At 39.1% G+C, this 25,344-nt stretch overlaps 1 protein-coding gene across 2 annotated transcripts in view; it reads left to right on the forward strand.

Moving 5' to 3' along the window:
• Positions 1-15,857, forward strand: part of LOC136276919 (tetratricopeptide repeat protein 28-like) — a 133,152-nt gene extending 117,295 nt beyond the window's left edge. For both annotated transcript variants that reach the window (XM_066166230.1, XM_066166229.1), the window contains 11 exons: positions 500-647; positions 1,463-1,562; positions 2,400-2,473; positions 3,175-3,240; positions 6,366-6,434; positions 6,646-6,711; positions 8,246-8,407; positions 8,667-8,744; positions 9,471-9,538; positions 10,015-14,433; positions 14,765-15,857. In XM_066166230.1, coding sequence (XP_066022327.1) covers positions 6,368-6,434; positions 6,646-6,711; positions 8,246-8,407; positions 8,667-8,744; positions 9,471-9,538; positions 10,015-14,430 — 4,857 coding nt within the window. In that variant the 5' untranslated portion in view covers positions 500-647; positions 1,463-1,562; positions 2,400-2,473; positions 3,175-3,240; positions 6,366-6,367 and the 3' untranslated portion in view covers positions 14,431-14,433; positions 14,765-15,857. The remainder of the gene's footprint in view (positions 1-499; positions 648-1,462; positions 1,563-2,399; positions 2,474-3,174; positions 3,241-6,365; positions 6,435-6,645; positions 6,712-8,245; positions 8,408-8,666; positions 8,745-9,470; positions 9,539-10,014; positions 14,434-14,764) is intronic.
• Positions 15,858-25,344: the final 9,487 nt, after the last annotated feature.

Genomic DNA, 25,344 nt, shown 5'->3' on the forward strand with positions numbered 1-25,344 from the left:
GTTTAAGGTTTTATTTCCTTCCTTGAATAGCTAAACATTACTTGGCAAGAAACCTGTGGTTTCTTTGTTGTTGTTGTTTTTGTAGTTGTTTTTTTTGTGCAACTGATCCCATAATTTGTTAATCCTCATTTCCCTTCTTCCATAAATTATACTTAATTTACAGTGTCACTCAGTCTGTCTGTCTGTCTGTCTGTCTGTCTGTCTGTCTGTCTGTCTGTCTGCTCTTTTGTGTATGTTCATTCTTCCAATCACTGTCTTTCTATCTGTCACTTATTCTCCTTGTTCTCCTCTGTCCAGTCACCCACACGTCAGTTTTACCACCACTCTAAATTCCACCTTTAGGTTCATCTGTTGGATCATTTTACTGTACTTCCACCTGTAGACTTGTTTGTGTTACTTAAATTGAGTTACAAGAAAGTACAGTTTTCTTGTTTTTTATTGCTTTATTTTTTTAATCTACACAAGATTTTAACAGTAAAGGTAATTTTTTTTTGTGCAGAAGAACCAAGTCTGTTATGGGTAGACAAATATCAGCCTTGGGCAGTGAAGCAGATTATTGGTCAGCATGGTGATAAGAGCAACATGAGAAAGCTGATGAACTGGGCTGAGAGACTGGGAAAAGAACAGAAAGAAACCAGCCTCTAAATGTGAGTACACATTGATTGTCAAGATGCTTTTCCATCAAATACGTGTACATGTAACTTCTCGTCAGGCAAGTATGCAAACGGTTCAGGCAAACTGTTAGAGAAAGCAGATGAAAAAGTTTGGGTTGTAACCAGATAGGGGGACCTTTCTAGGGGGGGGGGGGGAGTAGCAATTCTCCTAGTCACCTGATGCTACTGAAATTAAGTAAGCATAGGCAAGGTTAGACCTGTGGCTCTTGTGCTGACTTTACCTCTAACCCTTTATCTCACATGAGTGACCAAGACAGGATTTCTCCTTACAATATCAATACAATATCAATCAGACAAGTAATGAGAATATAGAAAAATATCAATCTGGGGATAATTAGTTGATCCAATACCAAATTATCCAAATCATAAAAATTTTATGGCAGACAGTAAGAAGTACTAGTGAGCTGTTTGAAGTAAAAGGGTTCAGTGGATGAACCTAACCTTAATCTACAGATATTTTACATAAGACCTTAAATTGAGTTGTAATGCAAATGTCGTCTAGCTGTTGGCTAAATACCTGTCAAGACCTCTCGTATGGCAGTCCAGCGCCCTTCGATCAACCTAAGCAGGCGATGGTTTAAGGACCATCACATCAGCAAAAAATAAGTATACTAAAAAAAATTGCATGTTTATATCATTGTGCTACACTCCGAATTAATGAAAATGAAAAGTTAAAAAATGTAATATGAGGTCCTGTCCAAACTTGGCGTATAAATAGTGAAACAGCATCGCTACAAAATAGAATCATGGATCACGAAATAAGCAATGACACGATTTTCTGTTTCGAGTTCGATGAGCTCATATTCAGCTTCTTCAATACTGCTCGTGTTACCAAGTGCACCGTTTTGTTACACACTTCTGCGGCAAATCACATTCACAGGAGTTAAGGTGAGGACAGAATAAGTTAATAGCGACCGAATGCAGTGAATGAGATAAACGGATATTGACTAAAGATACAAATAGAAATAATTTGAAACATGAGACAAAATAATGAAAAAATATCGATCTTATGTACTCGTCACGAACGCAGGATCGAATCTTAGACCATCGGATTTTACGATCTGAAGTTCTCACACATAGCTATAGATTTCTCGTTAATGGTCCATGACATGCAATGGATACATAAAGGATCATCCTGCATACTGCTTAGATCATCACTGTCGAAAGTTTCATGTCTTCAAATACATAATGAAATTTCAAGCTCTTGCGTGACAAAGGAAAAAAATCATTTTTAACCGACGACCGAAAAGAAAAACCCTATCCGTCAGATCAGGTTAAACGACCGATTAAATATCAATGCTGACATGAAGATAAACATACCAGACCTTGAGGTAGCTTATTTATCTTCCCATGAGGGATTTACGAAGCTGCGGCATTTCTGATTCCAGTATCATGTGCGTCACTTGTCTGTACGAACTGTTAGACATTTATTTATGACCTCGTTTACTGCATCCAAACTCGGCTGACAATTCTAGAGCTCAAAGAGACAGAGAGCTACGGCCTCAGATTTCTCTTCCAACTTAAAGACAACTGGTTCAGTAACAATTTATTCATAAAATTCTTATAAGATACACAGAGGGTTTCTGCACACAAAGATGCATGGAGTACACAGATTTAAAAAAATTTTGAATATCTTCCTCGGATATTTTTTTTAAGAAGAGTACTTATGGTATTCGCTTTAATTCTTTCCAAGACGCGAAACGATTTAACTATGCTTTTCTCTAGATACAACGAGAAGTCAAGTATTTTTCTTGCAAAAGAACTTTATTGGAATTAAATTTATTGCAAGTAACCTTCAGGTGAGGAAAGATAACGAAGAAATATGTAGCATATTATAATCGAAAGACAAGAAAATTGGAAAAAATTTACATATAAAATACATATTATTGATGTGGTTTCTTTAGCTTTGTATCTCCCTCTAGTGATTACACCGGACACCTACGCTTTTGACTGCAAAAATATTTAGGGCGCAATTGGCGGGAGTTATTTACAAGAAAAAAGCTTACCGTTATTATTTTTAGAAACTTTTTGAAGTTGTCACGGTGAGAGCGGAAGATGAAAATTTGAGAGAACTGTAACGCTAATGGGAAGATGACCAAAAACAAATGTGTATCATATTGAACGAGGGATATATTGAGTTGATCACTTGAAGAGAAATTGCATAGGTACAAGATAACTCACGGTGTAAATTCATCCTTATCGATTCAGTTATGGCAGGGTGTAACATGTCCTGCTCAGAGAAGAAAAGGGGTTTTGCAGATTGCGAGTGTTTTGCACTGAAAGAGAAAGAGCTTGATTTAAATCACAGGAATAATTAATCGCCATGGAGAAACATGTAAACAAATAATAATCATAAAAAGAATAAAAAAAAACAAACAGACAAAAATACAAGCACAATACTGGGCATTAGATGAGGTTACATTTTTCAAACTCGTAAATATGTTACCTTCATTTATTCATCGAATTGTTGTAAAGCAAAATATTATTTTGATATTTTCAGGCATGTAGAATTAACAAATGACACCGTCTGGAGAATAGAAGGATTCAGAGGATAACAGTTTAACAGGTACAAATCAATTTTCATTCTGCAACTGATTAGAGCTGTAGAGCTCATGTTATTTATAATGAAAGATCGCAATCTTATTTTTCTTGCGGCTGAAAACAATCAAGTTTAATTTCAGTCGAATTTCCCGGTTTATTGTTATCAGGTGTGAAGATATTTCAATGGTTTCTCTCATTTGACTGGTTTTCTGAAGCCTTAAACTCCTAGAAGTGATATGACTTGTAACTTATCCCTGTAATATCAATATATTATCCAGCAAACAGGCAATGAGAATACTCAAAGTTTTATCAGGTAGAATTCAGTCGTTATCTTTGAACTAACACCAAATTTCCGTATCTACTTTGAAATGAAACATGTAGCAGCTAGAGGGGAGAATTAACAATTCGATCACGGGAGTTAAAGGTTTAACTGTGCGTGATGATTATGCGGCAGAAGCGCGTGATGAGCATGTGACAAAGCTAGATAACGTGACGTATGTAATTAGAGCTCTCGTCAATATCAAAATCAGCAAATATCTCTTTGTAAGTTTGTAACAAAGCTCGAGGTTGAAAAAAAATTACGCAATCCCTGCGTTTCTTTTGATATGGTAACATTCGCGATATATAGTAATAATAACGGTAATATGGTTGTCGGTGAAATACCAGAATTTTTTCAGTTTCCAAAACGTGACATCTCCACCGCACGCTGTAAATGTACCATTTATATCTTCACATATCTAGGTACCAATGTCGTCATTACAATCGGATTTATCAACATGAAAGTTTTACCTTCCATGTGGGCTGTTTTTTTTCCAATTGTATTTTTTACCTGAAGCTGAATTCAATTCTTTCTTAAAGGAAATAGTTCTTGTAAGGAGAAATTGTTGTATTACAATATCCGGAATTGAATTGATTTTTCGGCGAGCTGAGTTTCGGTGCAGCGGATCTCTGTAATCGATGCTCCTATTTAAAAAATTGTATGTGATTCAAATTTTCAACCAATATCTTTTGAATAAAATGGATGATACATGTCGGCCTATCGATACGAATTTATCTGCTGGAATTGAATTATCTGTTTGAAGGAGTTAATAGATTTCATGAACACTCGATGGTAAAATTTGTATCCACGCGCGGTTATCTAATACCTCATACATGCGTTTATAAAATAATTCAAACAGTACGCGGGCTTTGATTGGCAATAAAACCATTTTACATGAGCGTATGTAAACACGGTTTTCGTTCCTCTTTCATTAGTTATTTTATAAAAGAAATGTAAAATGGTTTCCGTGTTTACATAGCCTGCCGCTTCGCGTCGGGGTTTCCTACGCTTATCTCGTGTTCTCCCAACCTCCCGCGTGTTTACATCAGGCTATGTAAACACAGAAACCATTTTACATTTCTTCATTGTATTACTAGATAAGTGTGAGCTTAAAAAAGGCTGTACATCGGCCAATTTCCATCACTACATTTTTAGCCGGGACCGAGACCAAGGCTTCGTCAGCAACGTATCAAAGAATGTATCACACGATAACTAAATATATTCATGCACCATCATTGGAATTGCCAAATGAATCTGGGAGTTTCGTTGTGATTTTATTTTGTTAAGGTCGAGTCTGTGACCTCTGTTTTAGACAAAAATGCTGCAAAAGCTTTTATTCATAGGACAAAAATATACTGTGTAGTTACGAAATTATACGAGGTATTCAACAGACTACAAGCATTTCTTTATTTCCTTCTGTGGGGAATCAAAGTGGGAATCGAAAGAAAACACATTTCACATTCTTGAGTAGCCGATCAGAGCACAGCTTTCCTGCTCGCTCACGGGTCCCACCTTAACGTATAAATAGGAGAGGAATTGGGAAGACGTGTCAACAGAAGTGAAAATTTTAACCCCAGAACCACGATGATTAAGATTTCTTGATCACGTATGAAAACTAAACCCCGTCAACGACACGATTAATTATTCTGGTCTTTTAAACGCTTTGGAACATCAATCCACCTCCTCGCAAAACTTGACACGGTAATCGTCGACGATGAATAAATTTTTGTCTTAAAATGTTCGAACTACGTATCTACAAGGGAGTTAGTAGTATCATTTCTGAGTGGTTATCTGTCAGAGTTCGGTTTTAGTAGATATACCTTTACGCGCGATGACGGACTAAATGGACACATTGTTTGCTTGTTTACATAGTGCGCTGGAAGATAAAACTGTGAGCTCAGTAAATGCTGATAGTGGAGCAGAAGCTTGTTCTGTATGGCAAGACCACCTCAGCAGCTTTAGGGAAATGTTCCAGATTTCACATCCGCTATAATATCGCAAAAGATTCTCTTTCGTTTTACAAGATTAAACTATGCAGGAGTCTTTGTGTTGAGCTTGGCTTTCAATTTGTTGTGGATGAAGTTTCTTGATAACAAGAGTTTTGTTGAAAAGGACACTTTCCAGTGCCATCTTCTCCAGTCCCTCAAAATAACCTCGTATTCAGCGCCTTTTCTGAATTCGAAATGAAAAAATCGAGTACTTCCCCAACATAATTTGGAGAGGGACCAGCTCTTCCAGTTATTCTAAATTTCCTGGTTCCTTCATAAAATTATTAATGAAGGAGTTTATTGACCAGAACTTATAATTCTGTTAATAAAAAAAAAAAGACTTTGTCTAGCAAATTTTTCGATAGCTTTGAGGGACATTTTACACATGCACTTTGTAGAAGAACAGGGTCGATAAACGTGTTTCTTCACGCAATGGGCTCGCGGGCTGTTGGTAGAATTCGTGACGGTAACGCAAACCCTCATAGTTGTTTCGGTTTCGTTTGTTGCATAATTTTTGATCCATGCTTATCCATGCCTACCGGGTACAACTAGATTGTTTATTGCAACTCACGCTTTTTGATAAGGGACAGCCTTGAACGACGTTTCAACAAATGAGACTACGAAAACAAACTAACAAACAGACAATTGAAAAAACAAACATGACACAACCCGCAGAACTTGACTGTCACGCAATCACAATAGCGTGACGGAGGAAACTTTGAGATTCTCATTCATCCTCTATGATTAAGTATAAAATATTTTCTCTAGGTTACTTTCATCTGAGTCTCCTCTTTTGATTTTAAACAATGTAGCGCAGTACAATCGATTCAATTTTATTTCTAGCTATGGCAGAAAGCAACCTCCCAACAACGGGAGAAGAACTGGAGGTGAAAAATGAGTTTCCAGCCACAGGTGAGAAAAAGCAACAGGGAAAGACTTTGTTGTGGTGATTTTGTACTGTTTGTTAATTAAGTATATCTTAATTCTGGTGCACAATTTTTTGGATCAATTCGACTCGAAGGTTTTAAGGAATCCACTAAATACGCCCGTATTAGAACGCTAGTTGTAATTGCACATAGTTGTGATCACTAACAAAGTTGAAATATCTTCTCGGTAATTTCAGCGACAGAAGAAAGTCAAGTTACGTCAAGCGACGCTGAACTGGATGTATATAATGACCCTTTAAGAGGTGAGAAAACCTTGTGAAATAAGATTGTTTAAAAGACGCCCCAGTAAATTTTTTGTCACATTTACATCAAAATTTGCGTATGTTCTGTGAATAAGTTTTTGAAACAGCAAAGGATTGTTCCTTCAAATTCTGACTCTTTTACCAGTAAAATGAAAAACCAAAGGAAAAAAACAATTTACTGCTCGATCCGATCAGGTAAAATGCATAGACATCATTAATTATTCTAAGCAATAAAACGACAAATTTGAAGGCGACTTAGCTTTGAAGAGCCTTAAGTTAAAGAATGGGCCAAAATTGGCCTACTAGGCTTCGTAAAACTCAGAATTCTGAGTTTTAGAAGTGCTTATTTGTAAATCAACGCACAATGTTTTGGAGATTAACTATTTATCTAAAATTTACACCTAAATGGAACGATATTTGCGCGGAAAAAGTATTATCCTTTATTCTAAATTTTGTCATTTTTTGTATAAGAGTCATTTTCGGTAAGAGGGAGCTGTTGGTACCCGTAGACCTGTCAAAGTCGAGTTTTGAAAAATTTGCACACGGGAAACTTCTTGAGGCCGCCAAAAGGAAAGTATTTGCGCTAACACCTTCCTGTCCTTTACTGTTCAATACATGTTTGGCAGAAATTTTACGCAATTTAAGAATTCTACAGAGAAGAGGAGGCATTTTGTCTCGGCCGTATGGCCTGTTTTGGTCTTCTAAATATTTCACGCCTCTTTAAACAGTTATGTCAATACCAGGCCCACGCTGTAAACCACCAGCCAACAAAATGTAGAACCCCTGACTTTTATAACAGGCAAAATGGCACTTCGTGGGAAAGTGGTACTTTCCCAATCAAAAAACAGCAAAAACAAAAGACATGTTTTCCGGCGCTCTTTTCTGAAGGATGGGCAAACCACGAACTCTTGTCACTCTCAGCACAATGTTTCTTTTGTTATCAGAATATTAAAAAATTTCAGCCTTTTCCGCTCCTGGCTTTGCTTTGCTTTATGCATTTTTTCTCAGTAACTCATGGGATTTTATATTTTAACTTGATATTTTGGAACGTGTAACGCAGGTGTAAAAAGAACTTTGGAAACCCTCTCGACTTAAGTGTAAACCGAACAGACTTGATCTGGTTATAACCGAAGCTACAGCTAAAACTCCAAATAGCTTGCATATTTTAAAGCAAACAAATTGCACAGATAAACTCTCCTGAAGGGCGATTGTAAAAGAAATTGAGCTGAAATAGGATCTCCTGGTGAAACTTGTGATATTTTGGAAAACGTAAGCCAGGTGTAAAAGGGGTTTGTGAAAGCCTCTCGACCTAAATGTAAACCGATAAACTTGAAATGCTAATAGCCAAGCTTCAGCCCAGACTCTCGACAGCTTGCACACAAACAAAATGTACCGATATTAAACTATTCTGATCTTTTGTTTTTCGTAGCTCTACGCTCCTTTAACCTAAAAGTTCGTTTGGAAGTATAAAGTTGTAGTATGAAGTCGTATCACTCATTACTATATCATTAACACCAAAACTGTGTGCTCTCAGGGATAGCGAAAGTATGTCTCGAGGAAGGTAACAAAGAATACAGACAAGGAGAAGCTAATAAGGCGATAAACTCCTACACGGAAGGACTTCAAGTGAAATGCAAAGATATACGGCTTAACGCCAAGCTTTATAGCAACAGGGCAACAGCTCATTTCCGTTTGGGTAAGAATTTCACATGTAAACATATAAATCTGTCGTGCAGCGTTACAAGATAACGGAATACACAATCTGCATCAAGAAAAGAAAAAAATTGAGCAACTGCAGAAAAGTAGCGTAAAAACACAAATCGCCCTGTAGCGGATGAAAATTAAGCAAAGAAATGATCCTCGTTGCATTTTAAGCAATTGTAATTTTTAAGGCTTCTTTGTTGCAATTGCGTGTGATTACCACTTTTTTAAACCTTCTTTTCGGAATCTCATAGCAAACAATATGGAATGTCTCGATGATGCAACAGTTGCCGTTCAATTGGAACCCACTTTAATCAAGGCTATTAAGAAAGGTGGGTTTTTTCAGGCATAAGCCATCAACATTCTGTTCTTTGATTTCGTCAAAAGAGGATTGTGTGGTTTGTGGCAAGTAGCTGCACTCCAAGTGTCAATTGTATCTGGTGTGTCAACGTCTGTGATGTGGGTAAAAAGAATAAGAAAACGTCAATAAACTCTGAAATACCGCTGCCTGGTTAGTTCACGTTGTAGAGCGCCAAGGGTCGAGGGTTCAAGCCCTAGACTGGACCATCACCCTGAGTCTTAAAACATCTGAGGACAATGTGCTGCCGCCTAAGCTGTGACATCTTCAAATGGTTTAATATTCTTGTCCCGGATATGGGTGGAAACCCGTAAGCCCCGTTTCCTGCATCTTCTCAGTCACTCTTAGCAGGGGACGAACCCGGGCAGGAGGCACCTGAAAAATTCCCTTTCAAAAGTTAACTGCTCAATGCAGTCTGCCCGAAAACTCCCGAAAAGTGCTGAAAAGCGCTGAAGTGCATATTGAAGTGAAAAATGCGCGAGATAAATTCATCGTTATCATCATCAATTGAAGCTTAATTGGTAGCCGCTTTGCATTAGCTCCTTATTGTTCATTTTCAGTTTTCCTACAAGTTCAAATTTCCTTCATTATTACAATTTTTGTTCCCAGCTAACTGGGAAATTAAGTCCATTTTATCAATACGTTTATACCTTAACAGTGATAAATTAACTTGCACCACCAATTATTCTCTCCTTTTCAGGAGCCAGAGCTTGTGTCGAACTTTGCTGGTATAAAGAAGCAAGGAGCTGGTCGCATATGGGATTGGCAGTATCCTTTAACGAATGTTTCAAACGTGATACGAGATGCAATGCGAATAATATTTCAAGAAAAATCAATACGTTCCAGGCAGATTCTTCTACACATAATGCAAGCGATGTTCTCTTATACTGCACTGAGCAGTTTAAAGAAGCTGAAATATTATTAACGAGTTCTTTCGATTATTCCACGAAACTTTACTTAAAATAAGAGGCCATATTAACTAATCCAGAGTTTCTGTAAAATACCCCTCATTTTTGTCTTGAGACGAGCATCACCACGACGATCGAATTTAAACTAATAACTGCGCTTCAGAGCTAGTTAACAATCTCGAATAACTTGAAATCAAATCTCTTCAAGAAATCCACGCTCGAATTTTCATTCCAATTTTACAGTTTATCCAATACCCTCATTATTATTAAAACACACATTTCCATTGCATTTTCGCAAATCCGCACATGATTTAGCTACCCTTGACACGTTTTAAGATTGAAAACAATCACGAACTTCTGCTTCAACTAATAAGGAAATCGAATGCTGAACTAAAAGTCAAAGCAAACACTTATGCCAGTCTCGGATGTACTTACCATAATGTTGGGCAGTTCAACACAGCAATCGAGTACCATCAACAATGTTTAGAAATTGCTCAAGAAGTAGGAGACAAGGCCGGAGAGGGAAGAAGTTATGGCAATCTCGGCAACGCTTATCAAGGTCTAGGAGAGTTCAAAACAGCCATCAAGTACCATCAACAATGTCTAGATATTGCTCAAGAGGTGGGAGACAAGGCCAGGGAGGGAGCAGGTTATGGAAATCTCGGCAACGCTTATGACAGCCTAGGAGAGTTCAAAACAGCCATCAAGTGCTATCAACGTCACCTAGAAATTGTTAAAGAAGTGGGAGACAAGGCCGGAGAGGGAGCAAGTTATGGCAATCTCGGCAACGCTTATCGACGTCTAGGAGAGTTCAAAACAGCCATCAAGTACCATCAACGTCATCTAGAAATTGCTAAAGAAGTGGGAGACAAGGCCGGAGAGGGAGCAAGTTATGCCAATCTCGGCAACGCTTATCACCGTCTCGGAGAGATCAAAACAGCCATCAAGTACCATCAACGTCATCTAGAAATTGCTAAAGAAGTGGGAGACATGGCCGGAGAGGGAGCAAGTTATGGCAATCTCGGCAACGCTTATCGACGTCTAGGAGAGTTCAAAACAGCCATCAAGTACCATCAACGTCATCTAGAAATTGCTAAAGAAGTGGGAGACAAGGCCGGAGAGGGAACAAGTTATGGCAATCTCGGCAGCGCGTATCGCAGTCTAGGAGAGTTCAAAACAGCCATCAAGTACCATCAACGTCATCTAGAAATTGCTAAAGAAGTGGGAGACAAGGCCGGAGAGGGAGCAAGTTATGGCAATCTCGGCAACGCTTATGACAGTCTAGGAGAGTTCAAAACAGCCATCAAGTACCATCAACGTCATCTAGAAATTGCTAAAGAAGTGGGAGACAAGGCCGGAGAGGGAAGAAGTTATGGCAATCTCGGCAACGCTTATCGCAGTCTAGGAGAGTTCAAAACAGCCATCAAGTACCATCAACGTGATCTAGAAATTGCTAAAGAAGTGGGAGACAAGGCCGGAGAGGGAGCAAGTTATGGCAATCTCGGCAACGCTTATGACAGTCTAGGAGAGTTCAAAACAGCCATCAAGTACCATCAACGTCATCTAGAAATTGCTAAAGAAGTGGGAGACAAGGCCGGAGAGGGAAGAAGTTATGGCAATCTCGGCAACGCTTATCGCAGTCTAGGAGAGTTCAAAACAGCCATCAAGTACCATCAACGTGATCTAGAAATTGCTAAAGAAGTGGGAGACAAGGCCGGAGAGGGAGCAAGTTATGGCAATCTCGGCAACACTTATCAAGGTCTAGGAGAGTTCAAAACAGCCATCAAGTACCATCAACGTCATCTAGAAATTGCTAAAGAAGTGGGAGACAAGGCCGGAGAGGGAGCAAGTTATGCCAATCTCGGCAACGCTTATTGCAGTCTAGGAGAGTTCAAAACAGCCATCAAGTACCATCAACGTCATCTGGAAATTGCTAAAGAAGTGGGAGACAAGGCCGGAGAGGGAGCAAGTTATGGCAATCTCGGCAACGCTTATCGACGTCTAGGAGAGTTCAAAACAGCCATCAAGTACCATCAACGTGATCTAGAAATTGCTAAAGAAGTGGGAGACAAGGCCGGAGAGGGAGCAAGTTATGGCAATCTCGGCAGCGCGTATCACAGTCTAGGAGAGTTCAAAACAGCCATCAAGTACCATCAACGTCATCTAGAAATTGCTAAAGAAGTGGGAGACAAGGCCGGAGAGGGAGCAAGTTATGGCAATCTCGGCAACGCTTATGACAGTCTAGGAGAGTTCAAAACAACCATCAAGTACCATCAACGTCATCTAGAAATTGCTAAAGAAGTGGGAGACAAGGCCGGAGAGGGAAGAAGTTATGGCAATCTCGGCAACGCTTATCGACGTCTAGGAGAGTTCAAAACAGCCATCAAGTACCATCAACGTGATCTAGAAATTGCTAAAGAAGTGGGAGACAAGGCCGGAGAGGGAGCAAGTTATGCCAATCTCGGCAACGCTTATCACAGTCTCGGAGAGTTCAAAACAGCCATCAAGTACCATCAACGTGATCTAGAAATTGCTAAAGAAGTGGGAGACAAGGCCGGAGAGGGAGCAAGTTATGCCAATCTCGGCAACGCTTATCACAGTCTAGGAGAGATCAAAACAGCCATCAAGTACCATCAACGTCATCTAGAAATTACTAAAGAAGTGGGAGACAAGGCCGGAGAGGGAGCAAGTTATGGCAATCTCGGCAACGCTTATCGCAGTCTAGGAGAGTTCAAAACAGCCATCAAGTACCATCAACGTCATCTAGAAATTGCTAAAGAAGTGGGAAACAAGGCCGGAGAGGGAGCAAGTTATGGCAATCTCGGCAACGCTTATCACAGTCTAGGAGAGTTCAAAACAGCCATCAAGTACCATCAACGTGATCTAGAAATTGCTAAAGAAGTGGGAGACAAGGCCGGAGAGGGAGCAAGTTATGGCAATCTCGGCAACGCTTATGACAGTCTAAGAAAGCTTAAAACAGCCATCGAGTACCATCAATGTCATCTAGAAATTGCTAAAGAAGTAGGAGATAGGGCTGGAGAGGGAAGAAGTTATGGCAGCCTCGGTAACGCTTATCAAGGTCTACGACAGTTCAAAACAGCGATGGAGTACCATCAACGTGATCTAGAAATTGCTAAAGAAGTGGGAGACAAGGCCGGAGAGGGAAGAAGTTATGGCAATCTCGGCAACGCTTATCATAGTCTAGGAGATTTCAAAACAGCCATCAGGTTTCATCAGCGTACTCTAGAAATTGCTGAAGAAGTGGGAGATAAGACCGCAGAGGCGTGCTCACTCTATTCCCTTGGAAGCAGTTTTGAGTGCGAAGGAAATCTTATGAGAGCCTTTGACTGTTATTATTCGAGTGTAGAATTGTATGATGATATCAGGGCCAGTCTTCAACTCAACGATCAGTGGAAGATTTGTTATTGTAATCAGCACCAAGTAGCATACAAAGGTTTGTGGCGTATAAATGTCAGTCGAGGTCAAGTTGTGAAGGCTCTACTTGCCACAGAGAAAGGACGTGCTCAAGCTCTGAGAGATCTGATGGTCGCAAAATATCAGCCTGGAGATTCTTCAACGCCCAGCGCATCCCGCATTTCTCTGAGGTGGGTTCCACTGAGCACAGTTTTCATAGCTATTAATGGACCATGCGTTTACCTCTGGGTTTGCCTCAGTGAAAATAATATCCAGATGAGAGAAGTACACGTAAACAAATACATGTATGAGGATGAGTTGAAATTTTTCATCCAGCTACTGAACGGCACTGCTCTTAAGGAGATCGGCGCAAGAGATACTGTTACCATCGAAAATCCTCCGCTAGACTCGCCGACAGAAGAGGAAATGGCCAATGATGTGATCCGAGTTGATGTGAGGCACTCCCAATCAAGTGCTTTAAATAAGCTGCATGACATCATCGTTTCTCCTATTGCTGACCTGATCAAAGGCAACGACGAGATCACATTCGTTCCTGAGGGGCCATTTTGCTTTGTACCCTATGCAGCATTGCAGGAGTCGAACTCATCATATTTAAGTGATTCTTTCAGAATTCGTGTGCTTCCCTCTCTGACGACCTTGCAACTAATTCATGATTGTCCAGCTGACTTTCACATGAAGACTGGTGCATTGCTTGTCGGCGACCCATGTTTCAAGCATCTCATCTATGAGGGAACACTTTTGGTGCAACTTCCAGGAGCAAGGAAAGAAGTGGAGATGATCGGACGTATCCTCAATGTCTCCCCTCTCACTAGAGAAATGGCAACAAAAGAGGAAGTGTTAAAACGAATATCATCAGTGGCCTTAGTTCACATAGCAGCGCACGGCAAAATAGAAACTGGAGAAGTTATCCTGGCACCAAACGCCACAAGAGAAAACCCTCAGCCGCAAGAGAAAGACTATCTACTGACGATGAAAGATGTCATAGAAGCTGGGTTGCGAGCACGTCTGGTTGTACTTAGCTGCTGTCACACTGCTCGTGGGGAGGTCATGGCCGAGGGTGTGGTCGGTATGGCGCGTGCACTTTTGGGTGCCGGTGCCAGATCTGTTGTGGTTACCTTGTGGGCGATTGGCGACGAGGGAACCCTGGAGTTCATGAGTTTCTTCTACGATGCACTTGCCAAAGGCAAGAAGGCCAGTGAAGCTCTTAATCAGGCCATGAAGTGTATGAGAAAAATTGAAAAGTTTAAGGAGGTTTGGCATTGGGCACCATTTGTACTTATTGGTGACGACGTCAACCTGGATTTCAAGGAGATTTAAAAGGTGGAACAAGTAATAATTCTGTTGATACATTCTATTCAATACAAAGTTACATTAAAATCATAATCCTTGCTCATATACGAGCAGTGATACTTGCGTGTTAGTTTCCTTTCAGTTGGGTTACGAATTTATTTTTCTCTCTGTAAACTGAGATGCAGTACAATCAAGTGGACACGTTTACGATGATAACATTCTTTTTTGGAAACATGATAGGAGTAGAATAGCAAATTTATTTTAAAGAAATCCTGTTGTGCAATGTATCGTTTCATGTGCTGAGAAATATTTCATGGCAACTCAACTATCCTCCCTAAACTGAGATTCTTTTATGTTTCAGTTAAGGCAGTGAGCATTGGAATCCCAGGGAGTTTTCGGATACCTATAAATGCTGATATTTGGACCAGAAACCTATAAGCTACCCATGAAACCTTTGTCAAGAGTCTTCTTTTCATCAAAGCAGGAAGAACCAAAAGACGGCCAAAGTCAATTTTAACAAGAGAACAGATTTCCATTGATTCAAAAGTTGCCTTTTTGCTTGTCTGAACTGCTTTTACGAGATTAATCTTTGATATCCTTCTCAAACTGCTGTTTGTTTGTTTTTTTCATATGATGTCTTAAAATTATCATGACTAGGTATGTGAGAAGTTATTTTTAATGGAAGTATTTTCTATTGAGAGGATTTGGGCGTTACATTTACGTCGAAGTTGAAACGTCTTGAAAACGTTTTCCAGAGTTTTTTACAGACTTTTTCTCAATCGGTTTAGTCTCATGAGTGATGTGAAGCTATTACATGCAGCTATGTGCGTGTGTAGAGAATTTCCATAGGAATTGGAGAATAATCAGTTGTTCGATTGCTCGATTATCTTTGTCTATGTCAGATGGAAATTGTGATGAACTTTTCGCGGATTTTTACTCAGTCATTGGTACTTAAAGTTAGTTTCTGCCGACCAGAATTTGGTTTATCTGGACTTAAAATAAAAGATTTGGCCGTAATGGCAAGGATTTAGTCTTGATATTAGTTAATTTTCTGAGATTTCTCCTTTAATTTTGATTGAGATAAATTTTGTTATTTTTTACAAGCAGAACGATGCATTTTAAGTATATTGTTTAATCTAATCGCCCAAAAGGAAAAAACGAGAAGTTTTATTTTATAATTTTAGTTATGGCTTACAAAGCATTGAAGGAAGCTCCGAATGAGCTGGAAAGTTGGAACCAAATGATTTTATTTAGTTTCTCCTATTAGATTGTTTACATATTATCTAAGTACAATAAACTAACATTTAAATGTCAACAATGAAACCAGTCGCTTGGCATTTTGTTAGAATGGAAGAGGAAATCAATAACAAAGGAAGGAAAATTTCTTCATCGACTTGCATAAGCCATTTCTTGTCATTTGAAGTAGTATTCGCTTAATAACTTTTGCCCATTTCTTTGAATAAGTTTACTGAATGAGAGATAAACTTCGATATTTTCTGACTCTATAACTGCTAATATCGATCATTGGCAACCGTTTCTCAGGATGTCACGCGACGAATTTCTTTAGCACGTTATATGACAGTTATGATGTTTTGTCACATCTTTTCGTTTGGAGCAGTGAGCGCACCCATGTCTTATTCGCTCAACCTCTTCCCATTTCCTTGGATAGAGTTATTAAATGAGATATTAACTTCGATATTTTCAGATTTTATATCAGCCAGTTTCATTGGCAGCCGTTCCTCAGGATGTCACGCGACGCGTTTTTTTAGCATGTAAAGCGACATGATGTTTAGTCATATATCGTTGAAGAGGCAAGAAAAAAGAAATTACCTTTCACTTTGGGAAGGTGCTTTATTCTGTTTATAGAAAGCGTCCTCATCATGGGAGGTACCCTCGGTGTGGTTCCTCGAGTGTAGAAAATATTGATGATTTTTTTTTTTCCACGATTGCAAACTTAACTAACAGCCTGTTACAAAAAACCGAAACTTTCTTCAAACTGAGGAGGGCCGACCGAGGAGAACTTTTCACAGCTAACGGCTAAAGTTGTGGCCATTTTTCTGCTACGGTTAACCCAGACTAACACAAAATAACACATTGTAGGAGGGAAATATTTTTAAGGTCAATTTTTTTTCTACAACTAAGGGTTCAAATTTGTCAATATTTACGCCTAACAGCTAATTTTTGACCGATATACGGCTACCGGTTAACCCCATGGAGACCCTCGACTGGGTGACATGCAAGATGTGAAATAAAAACGGTTTTAGAAGGTGGCAACTCGAATATAGAGTGCTGCTGGTTTTTGAGGAGTGAGGAAAACCGGGAAAAACAAGCCATGGAAAAATCTTGGAGGTAAGGATCAACCTGGGAGAGACGGCCATAGGGAAAGCGTTGTCGCTACGCATTCCTCTTATGTTCCAACTGAGATGCTTAATGAAGTTAACGCGAGATATTCACCGATGTGAAGGCGAGCAAGGATAAATTTCCTTCCCCCTTTAAAGACCTTGTACCGGATCCGAAAAGTCAATAAGCCCTGATATTTTGACTTCACCCCAGATCTAAAAAACTGCGACAACTTAGATGTTTTAGTAGGAGTTCGCTGCTGATGATAGCATATATTACAATCGTTTACGAAAAAGAGCCATGAGGAGGGGGGAGGGGTGGGTCAAGGTTCTCTTTATCCACCCGGGCTGGGAGTGTGAATAACTACGTGTTTTCAAGGGTAGCATCACAGGTGGGGTTCTCAAGAATCTTAGAGCTACGATTTTAGAAGGTAAAGATAAGAATTTTCCTCAAGAATTGCTGGACTTAATAGGCTTCTTTCGTCTGCTTAGACTTTCTCTTCGTGCTCCAGAGCTCTACTCCATCTAACCATCTTACAGCAGTTTTGAGAATTTAACACACAGGTTAATAGTGCTTTTTGCGTGGGCTGTTGGTTTGGTGTTTATCGCCTGCGCGAGTATCAACCCGGGAATCGGCTTTCCAACTCTAGCTTGAAAAGAAACATTTACACTTATAGTGGTTTTTTAGCATATACCATATTGGTGAATAGAGCTCTTCACGTCGGCTGATTGGCTAATTCGGAATGAATAGTCGAACCTGTATTAAACGGTTGACTGTTAAATTCGCGAATTTTTTTTTCCTGTTAAGCACTGTCACTTTCACCGCTTTTCAGCGGTGGTCTCTATTAAGCGGTTGTGGTCATCCTTGACTCAGTCCCATCGGCCTGTTCGGGTTGTGCGGAACGGTCACTTAGGGCGGAACCACTCGAATAAAACGAAGAATTGTCTCTGAAGTAAAATTTATTCCATGTTTGTCTCCTAAAATAAATGTTAGTATTTAGAGTTAGAATGTCCTCAACGCATTGCAGATTATCTTTTTTCTTAGGACTACTGTATCTGACAAATATTATGCAAGAAAATTTCGCAAATCATTTGCTGGGTAATTACCAAGAGGTCTAACTGTTAGAATTCTAATCTATTGTTCTGTTTTTACGCTGCATCATCATTTTGTTAAAGTTATTCGATACATTTTTGAGCAATTTTTTAAAATAAACTTAACATTAAAATGATGAATTATGGTTTAAAATGTTGTTTTCTTGTCTTTTGTTGTTAACCTGTATTAAATGGTGATAACAATCACTTACGGGTTTAAAACGGTTGCTCGATTGTACCGTCTTCGTATGAAATAATGAAATGGTTTGTTAAAAGACAAAAAGATGAGTTCCCTGATGTCATTACCCTCTGAAGTATAGGTCGGTATTTTTGCTAGTTCCGCCGAGATTCCCACGGGACACTTGTTGGGATCTCTCTCGGGATGCCAATGAGGAGATTTCTACCAGGGTGCCACTGGGATCCTCGCCCGGATAAAAACTAGCGAACAAAATTGAATGAAATCCTGTTTCGCCAGTAGTCCCACGAATTCAATATTTCACTCCCACCTCACTTTCTACTTCTGCTAAATCTTCTTTCCGAAAAAGATCAGAGGTCTTCACGATGTTGGAGTTCGCTAATTGTATATGAATATATTCGCAAGTGTGAAAGAAATCGGCCTTCGCCAAAACACTCGTATGGTTAATGCACACAGCTGTCTGTCAACTACGTATTCTTTCTTGCCGCTGGTTCCTTGCTCCTCAGTTCCAAACCCACACCTTCCTTCCCAAGTCTTTCCCCTACTCACGGACCTCATTAATTCACAACATTATTTGGTATCGTGCGACAATTTTTACTTTTCTTACTTTCATAATAGTTAAAGGAAAAAACAACAACAAAAATAATAAATAAATAAACCAAAACTTCCGCTTAAAGCGCCTGAGCAAACCGCAATATTTATTTGTTATTTTTCTCTTTTTTCCCCTTCCTATATACTTGGCGTTTAGCCTAATGTAAACTGCTTGCTCTTTTTGTAAATATTACTTTCCAGTACCTGATACATTATCTTTAAAAAAAAAAACCTATCAAATTCAAATCTGCCAAAGAAAATTAATCAATATTTAGAATCCATTATCGTTTACAGAGAAATAGATTTACAAAAAAACTCATCTTAAATTGCAAATGTTACCGTTTGCCTCTCCATGTTTGCCAGATAATATAATTCCCATTTCCGAAGCCAGCAATAAAAATCCACAATTTTAAATTGTTTTTCAATAAGTACTTTGTGTGCTTCCTTGCTCATTTCTCTACCACAATCTACGTGTTTAATAAAGTTTAGCCCAGAATTTAGAGCAGCTTTCATTAGGGGAGTAACATTTTGACTCAAAAAAAATTTAAAATACAAAAAAACAAAAACAACAACAATAACATCCAGATACAGACTGTATTATACTGTGGTAACAAACGAGGGAGACCTTTACCACAAGCTATAGCAGATCTCCGGAAAAGTGAACCATAAAGAAAGAACAGTGTTCTTCCTTCTGAGTTAGTCTCAAAGGTTTACACTAGAACGTCAAAGGTGACGCTTCCAAGAGTCACAACAGATGCCGTAAATGGTGGCCTTGGCGGCGGTACTTGATAAAAGATGGGTTGCGTAGGAGAGTCACGGTCAGGAACCAGCGGTTGACAGCCTTTTGAGACATGCGCGGCTGACGGGGCTCCCGACGAAAGCCTGAAAGACAAAGAGAGAGGAACGGCAATATAAGCTGCGTTTGAGAGGTTTGGACGAGATCTGGAGGGACTTTGTCGAGTATTTCAAGTTAATTATCCTTCAAAAAATTTGTTCATGACAACCAAGGAATCATGGCAATAGAGGAAATAGGCCAAAAGAGATAAATTTCTTTCGTACTTTGAGTAAGAAGGGAGACAAAATGTCTTTTTTTCCTTCTCTATTGTTTTGGAATGGCAACGAAAAGTCATTTAAAACAAATATTACAAAGCTTCAGAGCGTCCTGCCTCGATGTCAAACCTACAATATACAGGGTCTGTTGGAGATCCGGCGACAAGATAGATGCCTTAAAACACGGTACTTGAATACTAATTTTAACGTTAAGAACGGAATACTTGAGCACTTCAGACTCAAGGTGAAAAAAAGGTTACACACGTAGGGATGTTTCTTTTTCTCCTCATGAAAAGCCTTAAAACTGTTCTATATCACCCAGAATGCAATCACTTTTTTAAAGGTCGGCTTGAAAAATAACTGTCGGTGAGATACGTTTCAGTTGCTCAAAAAACTGTGCAAAATGACAAAAAAGAAAGGCTAACTTTCAATATTCCCGCGTGACCACAGAATGGATATGAAATGAATAGTAACCAACCGAACATTGCTCGCATCGTAAGTTTCTTCTCCATATTACCCATTTTTTATCAAATCTGATTTGGGAAACGGGGTACATTTTCTGCCAAATTTTCCATGATTTCACATTAATAACGACTCTTGTCAAAAGAAAATTATGTATTTCTTGCCCTCCGTGAAAAGTTAATTTCTCGTGTTCTGATTGGTTGCTGAGTGCCGGTTGCCAGTGCATAAACAGCGCTGTGTTTTGATCTTATTAGGGAAACAAACGTGCCAATTGTCTCCAAGCTACAGTTGCCCATTCGTCTGTCCGCCCATTCGTGCGCACACTCATCAGTCCGTTTATCAATCGAGCCAATCAAAATCATCCCAGCCGAGTCATGATTCTGGAGGCAGTTTACAAGCAACTGACAGAACACTAGCATCACGGGATGTCTGTGGGTAACTAGCACAGTCACAAAACCAAGGTATGCGACAAAAGCTCAAAAGAAAATGAAGAAACTTTGAAGTGAGAGTCGAAGGTTGTCCAGGATCCCATAGGTTATGCTTTAGTCAGCACAACGACAACTCCGTAAATCCCGTGCAACCCTCTCGAAAAATTAGACGTAAAACTATTGCGAATCGCTACCGAGCCACTACCGTTTCTTGCGTTCTGTTCAGTTACAAACATGACGCGTGCAACGTCCTATTTGTGCTCAAATCAGGCTAGTGATAACTAATCACTTTCGAGAACTTTCCTATAGTTTTGATTAGTGCTCTAATAAGACAGTGTACAGTTCACGTTATGCTTGCAACTGGCCATTTAGCGCAACATGCCTATGTGACTATACGCGTTATATGCGTGCTGTTATAATTTTGTCAATCACTTGATGAATTACGGACAGAATTGGACTGCACTCTGTCAGGCCTAGTACTAGTCATAAATGTCTACACATGTTTGTCATGAGTAGATCAGTTTTTCAGGGCGTGCGTATCACACAACAAGAGATTCAGTTCAGACTGATGTATAATAATACCTGTTATCAATTGTGGCAGTATTGTTCGGATAAGTCGAGTTACGGAAGACAATATGTGTTAGGAACAACTGGAACAACATCAGAAAGATAGCCAAGGCCAAATTGGGTCTTCCGAAACAACATTCCATGAGTACTAGATTGCGTCTTTTGAAAAGCCTTGAGGTCTAACGATTATTTGAAAGCAGCTCAGCCACGGGATCCTGATCGAAAAAATATGTAATTGTATATATCTGTATATATCTTCTTCAGTTGCATTGTACATGTAACAGAGCATTTTTCAATTGAGTGTCGAAAGTAATCAATGGTTGCTTTGGTTTTTCTTAACTTCGCCATGTGATTGGTCCAGAAAGCTTGCGCCACCTTCCTAACCAATCAGATTCAAAGCTTGAACGAATTGTGATTTGGTCATTCGCGTTTTCCCGCCTTTGATGCAGTACGCCCATAATGATCACAATAACCATACGTCAACAATGTGATGCAGTCATTTGACTTTCATTTTTAAGATTCAAATCGATACAACAAATACATCGGTAAAACTTACAACAAAGCCGTTCCGCTTTCTTTAAAATATTTCTATGATTCTGGGGTGAGCAATTCTTTTGATTTGAAAACGATTGCCGGAGCAGCAGCCACAGTTGACTGAAAAATTGTCAGGGTTCCAAAACCTAGAAAAAAAAAGAAGATAAAACATCAAAGAGCTTCATGGTGAGATCACATTAGTATGAAGAGCATTGCGAAACTACGAGCCCACCTAATAGTATCAACAATGACTTAAAATTTGCAGGTTCATGAAATAAAATTACTTCCCTTTAAAGACCGCGTTGCTTCTCAACTATGGTTAAATCATAAACAATAGTCGTAGTTACACTAGCCCTTTTACCCATGAGTAAATAGCGTTTGCCCACGGGCAAGGACGTTTTTGTGTGTAACCGCTTTCCCCAGACCGAAACTGCCTTAGGGTTATTTCCATGGATACATCAAAAAGAACAAAAGAACTTCCCATGACAGTTCCACAACTGAAAAGTTCGGTTTATCTGCTCCCGGAGGTGGCTTGACCAATCATAAAGCAGAATGTAGCTAATACAGGAAATCGCCTGCAGTGTTTTGAGGTGACCTCCGATGCGCTTGGCTAATTTCGCGCCCTCTTCGGTGTCTTCTCGCAGAAAAACAGCTGGACTGTTATATTTATGGAGGACTGTCGTATAAGGCAGGAAAATCACTGAAATTTAGCTTTATAGATCCCGATTCGTAACATTCATGTTGCTCTGTACTTTTCCTGCCAATTTGTCAGGTCAGTGAACTCATATCTTATTATATTTGACCCTGAGGGGGGGGAGTCTTTTACTGTGTAACCGCATCCCTAAGTGTAACAAGAAACCTGAGTTTAACCAAACCCAAGCCATTAACCCTCCTTAAGGCCCCAAACCCAAGGTGTGTTTAACCACGGCTAATCTGAATCTCTTCAAATTCAACTTTTGGCAACAACATAAAGGTGTCATTTCATGAATCTACGGTAAACATTCACTCAAATGTGACAACTCTATAGAAGAATAAAAGTCACTGGGAAAAAAAACCGTTAAATAGCCCGCCTAAAGGACCACGCAAACTTTATTCTCAAAATTTTAAATCCCAATTATTGCGTATTTCTTTAGTACATCTGTATCATGTTCAAACAAGGACAATGTCAGTATCTAAGAAATTGCGCTCCTATTCTCCCCTAACCCAACATTAACCCTCACTTGTTATCAGTTGACTGTTGTTGGGTTTGGGGAGGGGTAGGTGGCAATTGTTCAGATACCGATATCGATCAATCAAACAAACAAAGGGACATACAGAAGAAAGTAGATTTGTTGTTTCAGGATCCATCCTGACGAGAACGACGAGCAAAGCAGTTTACGTAAATCACAACGGCAACGGGAACAACACGAAACAAAACGTTTCAACCTATGTTTTGAACCACAACCCGATGTAATCCCAACATGAAGTCTTTAAGTCTATGAATAATTATTATGATAATCAATCAGATATTATCTTCTTTTTCTCCAGTTCATTTTATGGTGCATGAATGTTAAAAACGGAATTACACTGCCTCACCTGTTCCTGGCATTTCCATCAACAAATGAAGGATGACTGTAGAAGAGAAAATGAGCTAATAAATTGATTATTATCTCAAGAATAACATTTGAAACGATGAAAAAGTTTATTAGATCTCGAGTTAGACAAGTACTGATGCATTTTATTTGCTACATGCCCTTTAGCATCTACCCATGACCTTTATTACCTTCCCAAGGGAGCAGACGGATAAATTTTGAAAAATGTAGCATCTCCACAATTTTCCGACCAGCTAAACAAAACTTTTCACATGTGCAAAACATTTCGCGAATGTCCTTCGAAAAACTCTTTTACACGGGCTATTCAGAGTGCAACCAAACTATATAACAATGAAAAGGATGTAAAATGCGAAATTAAAAAAAAAAGATGTTTCGTTTTAGCTCGCAACAATTCGAAACGGACGATGCTTTATTAAGCGAATTCATCAGGTATCGATTCTGACCGCTCAAATAAAACTTCTGCTCAATTTCAATCTTGAGGGGTTGGTCTCCATTTTTCCATATTCTTGTGATCGGGAGTTACTAAACTATGGATCAGCAGACCGCGGAACCTCCACCATAGATTTTTTTATAAAAGAAGAGCAATGAGATAAGTTTAAAGTTTGCTTTCGGGTACAAAGAAGAATAATTTGAAAGAGAAGTATGTTTTAATTGTCCATGACTGAACAACAATTTGAAAGCTCTAACAGTTTGGGTACCTCGATATCTGCTATAAGGTGTTCCATTGCTGAATTTTAATACGTAAAAAATAATTAATTTTAAGGGTTACTTAATCATTTTTCTGTGAGTGCACGTCGCTTTAACCCCTCAGCTTATTCAGAAAATCAGCTATCGAAATTCATGATTACTAATGGTGTTTGAATTTACGATAAGAAAGGAAAAAGTACACTAATTCGACCATTTTTTTCCAAATACCTGATCAAATGTTAAACTTTGCATCTGTCTAACCTAATGCCATTTTAAGTGGACCCTGATGGTTAAGTTCGATCTCTTGTCTAAGCACGTCCAACGTCCAGCAGCTATCTAAAGTCGAGACGTTTTTCCCTTTTCACATCTTGTCATAGTGGTATAAAACGATAGCAACTAAGGTATTCCGTCCCTGTTATCCTAAATATGGCTGCCAAAGCTGTTGTGCAGACAGCCATGACGCAAACAACATGACCACAGCATGAATGTCTCGCCTGTGCTTGTTGATCTTTAATTGCTTTGCGCTATATGGAATGTAAAAGGCTTAAGGTATCCAATTTATAAGAAATCCTTCTCTGATTATGAGCTAAGAGTTTAATGCGGGCATCTTTAGAATCTGATTTGTTTTGTTTTAATCAACAGTGCCAAATAATCGCCACCTGACATTTTGTTTTCGGTTTTGTTTTTCCAAATTTCACAGGATGTTCAAAAATCGATACAAATGTTTCGCAAATGGAAAGTCAAGATATAATTAGGTGGTACTTACCTAGCGCACAACTTTTAAAAAAAGTTTTGCTCTCTTTTTCGGATTTAGTTGTACTCATCACGGAATTTGATAGCTACCGCACAACAAACAGGAATAACTAGCGTCGTACTTACCCAGCACACAACATGTTAATAGAGTTTTGAAAATTTCGCCGGATTCAGTTCCATTCATCATCCACTTTATCATGGCCAAGATATGCAAAGGTTGCTGTTAAAAGGTATCGTTACACTAATATTTGATTCACCCCGCTTGAGAGTTGCGGATATACGGCATCCTTATAAAACTCTTTCGTACGAGTTAGAGTTTAATGCAAATTATGATCTCTGATAGCTTGTTCATGGCGTTTGTCTCCTTTTTTTTTTCCCGTCATAGACGGACCAATAGACAAAGAGCAGCTCGCAACAGAAGTGGAGCATTGTTTTTCTTAATACAATCGAAAAACCTCACGGTATTAAATTACTTTTTATCATTCCAATTTTAGAAGGAAGTAGCTCAAAAATAGTCGATGTTAAGAATGGTTATTTCTTTATTAGTTCCGCTAAATGAAAATTGTCGTCAATCAACTTCTGTTTTATCAATCGGCAGCTAAAGCTAGCATGCCATCTGTTTCGTACGTATAAATGGAAATGATTATTAT

Source organism: Pocillopora verrucosa, chromosome 5 (assembly GCF_036669915.1).
Source record: "Pocillopora verrucosa isolate sample1 chromosome 5, ASM3666991v2, whole genome shotgun sequence".
NCBI lineage: Eukaryota > Metazoa > Cnidaria > Anthozoa > Scleractinia > Pocilloporidae > Pocillopora > Pocillopora verrucosa.